The 7,956-nt window shown below is 41.5% G+C and overlaps 1 protein-coding gene across 1 annotated transcript; it reads right to left on the bottom strand.

Annotated features, from left to right (window-relative positions):
* Positions 1 to 1,951: 1,951 nt before the first annotated feature.
* LOC114426606 (lanC-like protein 3) lies at positions 1,952 to 5,480 on the bottom strand. Its single transcript, XM_028394115.1, has 5 exons — positions 4,932 to 5,480; positions 4,212 to 4,335; positions 2,560 to 2,757; positions 2,270 to 2,477; positions 1,952 to 2,111 (listed from the first exon to the last, which is right to left on the bottom strand). Exons 1-5 carry the CDS (start codon positions 5,469 to 5,471, stop codon positions 1,952 to 1,954), a joined length of 1,230 nt encoding a protein of 409 aa, XP_028249916.1. The 5' UTR covers positions 5,472 to 5,480.
* Positions 5,481 to 7,956: the final 2,476 nt, after the last annotated feature.

Raw genomic sequence — 7,956 nt, 5'->3', positions numbered from 1 at the left:
TCTTTTTTAAACCAAGGTAAGCCACATGTGTCACACACAGTGTCATGTAAACACTGCATATAAAGTTTTCAATGTCGTCCTCTTTTTTTTGACTCTGAGAGATGTGATCATATCTAAATGTTAGAATTTTTTATTTTTAAGGCCTCACCATCACATTTAGATAAAGAAACCCACCGCTGACTGATTTCACAAACTGAGCTGCAAAAACGTGTGAACAGACTGAACTGGAAGAAACATTCTCACACTGATAGCACGTTTTGTGTATTTTGTTCTGTCTCCAACACATAGTTACAGTCTATATACTCAGATCACAGCATGTTACTGAACCCCAAACAGTACCTAACACAGTATAAACACTAACACATACAAACAGTTGTCACAGGGCTACACCTCAGTTCAAATGGGTGAGTCAAAATATTGCACAAAGTGAGATCAGTATTAGAATGGTAACACATATTTCTCTGTGTGCCACTTTACACAGTATCAAAATCCCTCTGACTTATTGTTATCATTGAACAGTATTTTCATAGATCAAACTCAATGGTCTGCGATATGTGACACTCAGCTGGTGTAGTAATAGAAAATTTTAAAGGCATTGTGTGACACTTATGTTTCTCTTTTCAGTTTTTTTGTGTGTGACTTGAGCATGATTGCCATTTACTTTTAGCTGTTAACTGTGTACTTGCAAGTGTATTTTATTACAAAACCTGATGCTACCAGCAGTATTACTTTTCAAACTCCTAATACTTTAGTGCAGGTTTGGACAGTGTCTGCCCCCTTCAGACACTATTGGGTACTACAGCAACCGTTAGGGCTTTGAGGGATGTAAACAGGAAGTGCAGCATAATATTAATGAAGTGCCAGTGGGTGTTTCTCAAAGTCAGGAAAGGAACCTTTCTGGGTTGCATGTTTAGGATGCTACCTCACCTCAGTGAAGGACTGTTCTGGTCCTCAAGTCAGGACCTTTTCAGACATACCACAGTGAATGTTCCATTAAGTCTTCCCTGAAGGAGTCTTGTCTGGCCTCTGAAAGATCTGGCTAACAAGGAATCATCCAACCTGTGAAGCACCCTTGATTTTGAGAAACAACACCTGAGTTAGTTGTGCCTACAACTTCAGTTCTTGGTCTCATTCTCTAGTTTAGCTGGATTCAGTTATGGACAGTTTGGTTTGATCCTGGAGTTTTTGGTTCTGCAGAACAGCTGGATTGGATTGGTTGTCAAAGTAACATATCTGTACATTCAAACTTGGTTCAACGAACCACAGCTGACCCTGTGCCGCCCCGAGAAAATGATTAAGAGCATTTAAAGTAGAGACCATGTTGCATTGTAAATAATATGTTTTCATTGTAGTACTTTAGTTCTACATTTATTTTTTTAATAGTATTTTTTATGTCTATGTCTTTTTTATTATCTCATGCTACTGTTGTTACCTTATCAAGGGCCATCACAAAGACCATTGCCACTGCCAATATACCATTCTTTCAATTCTCTTCGAGGTGTTGAAGAACTGAATAAAGCAGATTAGCATCATTGATCAGCCAGTTGATTCTGGATCTTTCATATGGAACATGAAGAACAGGCCCTAGTTGTGGACACACTGAAAACTGGCACTGCTTTACTTTGATACTGATTCTTTTAAATGTTTTGGAGATATTTTTTTCAGTGCACCTGACCACATTGTATATTGAAATGGGCAATGTCACAGTAAGTGCCATGACTCTGATGATGCCTGGAAGCTTAACATCCACACAAAACACAACCATTTTTTCTACTGCAACTGACCTCAAATGTGATTTTCTAAAGCCCAAACAAACCCCCTCCACCCCTCATCATCCGCTCTGCTAACAGAATCAGTCCTGGTGGTCCCACAGCTTCTACCTCCTGGAGGGATTTCAGAGGGGAGGAGTGATGTCTGTTTAGGTCAGTGAACAGCAGTGAACCACGGTCACTCACACAAAGACACTAAATAGAGGGAACTCTGACTGGTCAGGCTGCAGGAGGTCGACCATGAAACAAACCGTCCCTGACAGGCCTTCAAACAGGCTGTAGACACTGGTCACTGAGCGGGAGCCGGTCTTAAACTCCTCTGTGAAGAGAAACTCTGCAAACCTGTGGGAGAAAAGAACATGAAGGTTGGACACAATCAGGGGAAGCTCTGATGCAGCATTCAAACCATCATGCAGCAACCAAATTAGGTTTTAGATGCTAATAAAACCTAGGTTTAACAGTCTGCATCCCTGTGGGAAACAGCAGGATGTGTTCCTTGCCTTTGAGCACGATAGATGTATTTTGAGTTTCCTGTGAGCCGATAAAGCAGGAGGAAGACATAAGCGCTGCCTGCCACTCCATGACAAATCCCAGGTCCTTTCTTCAGGAGCCCTTTCTGCCACACGAGCTCTCCACTGCAGATACACGTGTCCAGATACTGAGGCTTCTTATTGATCAGATAGGCTTTTGCAAAAAGATACGCCACACCTGAATAAGAAGATGGATGCATTCATATGACAGGGGACATGGTTTAACCCACCTGAACATGACAGCACGCATGTGTGTGTACCTGGGGCTCCATGGCACCAGTGCACCAGCTCATTCTCTCTCTCAATGATGGCTCCCAGCTCTGCGGGCCAGTTGCAGTTCTGCTCCTGGTTCATGAGGAAGTCGACGCTCTGCCACACCAGGTCCTTCTCTGCCCCGCTGAGCATGTCCTGGTAGCTCAGCAGCATCTGCAGCACGGATGAGAGTCCGTGGGCAGCACCTGACGGGAGGAAGAGCGAGGACATTACGTGTGCAAACTCCAAAACCAAGCATGCAGGGGAGCACCATGCCAGGCACACATACAGGTACAAGCACAAACATTCACAGAGAGGCACCAGATGATTGTTTTCTTCTAATATGTAGCTCACTGTACATACTTGACAGTTTTCTTTGGCATCACATCCTTTGTTCTCCCACAGAGGGAAACTGGGTGATTACCACAACCACTAAATGTCTGTCAAGTACATCAGGAGCTGTCCAGCTAAAGACCAGAGGGGACCAAAATATATACATGCTGAACTATGCTGTTTAATAATTCATTAAAATAATAGCAGTCCACAAAAGGTAGAGTGTCTGGGGTCATGATTCAGTGCAGTAACCCTGCATAAACAGAGCATTTAAAGATATTGATCAAATCCTAAGTATAGTTGCATGCTTCCTCTGAACATAACAAGTCTATGAGAGATTAGAATCACTCTCTGTGGCCTCGTCTCCACACGAGAAGACACATCCAATGCCAATGTTTTAAAAATGACACAACTTCCACAAACGGTAACTACACACAGCTTCAAACAATTAAGAATTACTGCAAACTTCAAAGGGTCTTCATTTTATTTATATCCTACGATCACATGACCCTCAGCACTGAACATGTGAGAAAGTGTGATGAGTTACAACATGAAGCATCTTGTTACTCTGCTAAAAAAAAAACAAATGTTTGTGCATGCCTGCTGCCCCAGGTTAGTGAGCAGCTTTATTTAGTGAAAACAGGCAAGACACCATTAGCTTTTAGCAACTATATTTCCCTCAGGAGGTGGTAGAGACAAAAATAAGGACAGTTTTTAACTCTTTAACTCTCTTTAACTACACCATTTATCAGTAAATCCAGAAAAATGTTTATGTTATGTTTATTTTTATTAACTAAAAACCAATGATGTGTCAAAGGTCACTGCTCCCTGGAATTAAAATTATCAGGTAAACAGACCACCACATTGCTTATGTACTTCTCTCTACATTGGCATTGGATGTGAATCGTAAAGTACAGAATCATCAAATGTGGATGTGGCTCATTGCAATCCTGGGCTGAGTCTTCCTACATAAAGACATGCAGGTAAACCCCGGCTCTCTGAAGCAGGTCAGCCATCGTCTGTGAATTCCTTTTGGATCTGAAGATCAGTGAACTCAAGCAAATCCAGTGAAAAACTCCTCAGTGAGTAAAATCTGTCAGGTCAGGCAAACTGTTGTATCCATGCAGAAATGGCCAGCGGCGCCGTGCTTACTATGAACTCTGTGTTGATCTGAAAGTTACTGAGGGTCTCCAACCCTGACGGGTCTCTTCATCTGATGCAGCCAAGGAAAGGACAGTTAGCTTCACACAGGGCAACACGCCAGGCCTGCAGCTCTGACACCTTGATAACAAGGACAGACATTAAAGACTTACAGAGTGGTTCTTACCCAGGTACTCTGTTCCATAGTAGGAGTACATGAGAGGGAACGGCTTCCTCTTCCTCCTGGCGTACTGTTTTCCAGACTCAATGATGGCCTGACAAATAGATTTGATTTGATCTTTGCTCAGAATCTGCAGAAAAAAACACACACTGTAGGTAATGTTACAACAGAATTATCAACAGAAATCATCAGTAATAAATAAAGTTTCATTTCAACCCTTTCATTTCTGTGCACAACAACATAGGTTTTTAACTTCTCTGCAGCAGACAGCTGAAGACATGACTTGAGGCACGTAGCTCCCACTGGAGCCACAAATAGGCCAGTAGCACAACAACTATGAACAGCCTGAGGTGTAAAGTCTAAAGAAAGAGAAAATGTGACCTGATTTTACAGCAAAATGGGTTAAAAAAATCCTGTTTCAGTCACAAACACAAACGGCTGTGAGGATCCACATCTATATATTGATTGTAGATTTATCTTTATTACATGCAGCAAATTGTGTCACGAGTCAGGGTTTCTTACATTTAAGAAGTGAAATAAATAACTGATAAATCAGTGTTTTTGACTATAAATAACAAAAGATCATGTGACGTCATGTTAAACAGACCGTTTACATACAAAGATGTAAGCTTCAGAAAACATAAACTGGAGAGAGACACTATTTCTAAGTTTATTCTGTTATGTTTCAGTCATTTCAAAGTGCGCCATCCTCCTGTCACAGCTCACCTCTATGCCCAGCTTCTGTTTGAGGACCAGGGCGGCGCACAGGTACCCAGCCCGGCCCACGAACAGCTCGTCCGAGCCGCACTCCAGGAAATTGATGGGCGCACACACCTCCCACAGGTTACGAAATTTGGTCAACGGCTTAACGAAATCAGCCAAGCCCAGGGACTTGTATATCATAGCGGCCACGGCGTAGATGCCCGCCCCTCCGAGCAGGAAGGCGGCTCGCATGTTTGTGTCCGGCTCCGCATCCACATATCTGACCGACACGTCGATGATCTGCTTGGCCGTCTTCAGGTAGACCTCCCGTTGCTGGGAGAACAGCGGGCACTCGCTGACGTGATACAGCATGTAAGCCACCCCGGCCGGCCCATCGTACAGCCCTCCGTCACAGTCGCTGATGTCGGTGGGAACCTTTCTGAGAATCCGGTCGACGGTGGCTACGACCGCGGGCACCACGGCCTCCGCGCCCTGGCCCGGGAGCAGCGCACCTTTGTAGTCAGAGAAGCGGTTGGCAAAGCAGCGTGTTGAAGTGTTTTCCATCACCGACGAAGAGAGGACAGAGAGCGGCACAACGTGCAGACCCACGCAGAGTTACAGAGATGCTCAGAGGTATCCAGGGAGGACAGAGGACACACTTTGATTGCTGATCTAATCCTCTCAGCTCTGCGCTGATTGGACGTCAGCGGTGATGGCTCAGCCTCATATTGGCTGAGGAGCCTGAAGCGTTTAATGTCTGGAATAAACAGGTGGAGGTGGAAGCATTCAGAACAGAGCAAATTACCAACAATTATGCAAACTCCTCCATCCCCTCAGTTCACATCCTTTATGTTATTCTGTGTGTGATATATCTGGCAACTGCACATATGTAAAAATGTGCAATGCAGCTCCATACTATGTTGACCACATGGCTGCATGTTATTACTCTGCAAGAAAAGCGGTTTTAATTGGGGCACTTAAAAAAAAAAAGAACTCTATGTGTCAAATGACTTACATGTAGTTTAGTGCAGTAAAATGCCTGTGAGGCAATGGATGTATTAATGAAGGAAAAATAAAATCATATTTCAATAAAGTATTTTATGAGGAACAAAGCAATAAAGATGTAAATGAAGCAAGGTTTTAAAAACCTCTTCTGAGCTTAGTAACAACACAAAGACACAAAACTGATTCAAAAGGACAGACACAGTAACAAAAACAGAAAAATACAACCACAGAACACAAGCTCTGCAACAACGTTTATATTATCGACTGCTAATGTGACTAATTATATCCTTATTAATGTGTGTTCTACTACATTTTCTTTCCGTGTTTTATTTTATTTAATAATATAAAAAAAAATAATCATCCGATCAGATCAGATCATCAGATCATCCCTTTTCACCACTGGGGGGCGACAAAAGCCCTCAGGCTCATTCTGCTGCTGTCCATGGTGCTGAAGAAACAGCTTCTGTTCTCTGAGACCGTCAGACAGACAGGGACAGGTTCTTGTCCCTGTCTGTTTGGCGGTGTTTGATGTTTGGTACCATGTCTTTCTTTCTCACGACAGGATACCAGTTTCTGAAACCAAACAGACCAAAAACATGCAAAGTTATACGGGCACAAAACATGTAAAAACAATACAAAAAGACACACAAAAAATCAGAAACGACATCAAACAGCAAAAACATGCAACATGAGAAGATGAACAATTGAATTGAGCACAAATACAAATACTACAACTGTGGGGTGTCCTATATGTGTGTGGTAGATCCTGATCAAAACATGATCATTGATACACAAATGGAAAACTTTATAATTCCTTAACACTTTAAACAAATGTCTTCTGACAATAAAATAGGACAGATTACACTATGGCAACAGCACAATATGTGACAAAATAACAACTGTAATAACTTCAGTGCTGCACCTGAAGACAAACATGATGTGATTTGAACTGATTAAAATATTATTTAATAAGAAGCAGTTTATGTGTGAACATGATAAAACACACAGCTTCACAGTTCATGTTATTCAATCTGCAGAATAACATTAAATGAATAAAATGTTCAACGCATTACTGCATGTTATAAGTTTCTGTTAGAACGATGACAAACTGCTTACAGCGTGAACATATGTGCTGTTTGTTCAGTAGACGAAGGTGGAAAAAGAGACTTGACTCATTATTCAGCTGTGCTTTTAATTATTTAAATTAGCTCATTCTAATGCTTCTCTATCAGAGAGTTGCTGATCAGGTGCAGATATTTGAGCTGATTGATTCAAAGTTAAATCCCTTAAGGGTTATATGTTTTAGTGCAATGTGCATTTTTAAGAGTGAGTACTACAGAACGATCTATGACTACATGTGGAAAATTTATTACTAAAATACATAAGAATGAACAAACACATCAGATATTCAGCATTATTAAAGGTGTCAGGTACCAGGCTGCCCTCATTACAGCTGTATCTCACTCTGTGCCATTTCCAAGATGATTCGAGTGCTTATCTAAGTTGAGATTGTGATTGCGAAACAAGCTTTGAACATTTTAATTTGAAACCAGATTTTTTTTCACCCCTTTTGGAGGCAGAGATAAATAAGAGGATAAATGCCACCGAGATATAAATGTAGAAGCAAAGGTCAGCTCATGAATATAAAACTAATTAATTTTTTTGAAATTCAGCTTTTTTGTCTCTAAAGAAACCTTAAAATGAAACAAAAGAAATGCCAATGGCACGAAGCTTCTCTTTGTGCTTATCTTAAAAATGAGTGAGAGATCGTTTGAACGCAGAGAGTGCAGTTTCTGGTTATTATAAAAAGCAGGTAATGGAGTCAGTCAGTCAGCTTCTGGAGCCAGCTGTTGAGTTCAAGTGCAAGTAGCCATTTTTCTTTGATGGCCATTTCCCCCTCAGTCTTATATGCATTGCAGAGAACAAATTATGCACATGAAGGAGGGAAAAACTCACGAGAATTACCAGAGCGCCAGCCAATTTGTTCTTTGAAAATGAATTAGGCAATTTGAGTAAAATTCTGAGAAATGGACAACAGAAGAGT

The sequence above is a fragment of the Parambassis ranga genome, chromosome 21 (genome assembly GCF_900634625.1).
Source record: "Parambassis ranga chromosome 21, fParRan2.1, whole genome shotgun sequence".
Lineage (NCBI taxonomy): Eukaryota > Metazoa > Chordata > Actinopteri > Ambassidae > Parambassis > Parambassis ranga.
Note: the sequence above shows the minus strand (reverse complement) of the source record. Positions and strands in the feature narration are given on the sequence as shown.

Bases quoted from the DNA above. Each gene is read 5' to 3' on its own strand.
- LOC114426606 (XM_028394115.1), bottom strand. From the start codon at position 5,471: ATGGAAAACACTTCAACACGCTGCTTTGCCAACCGCTTCTCTGACTAC. The intron at 2,758-4,211 runs GTAAGAACCACT...TCCTCCCGTCAG, and splicing joins CTATGGAACAGAGTACCTGG to GTGCTGCCCACGGACTCTCA. The intron at 2,478-2,559 runs GTACACACACAT...CTTCTTATTCAG, and splicing joins CTGGTGCCATGGAGCCCCAG to GTGTGGCGTATCTTTTTGCA.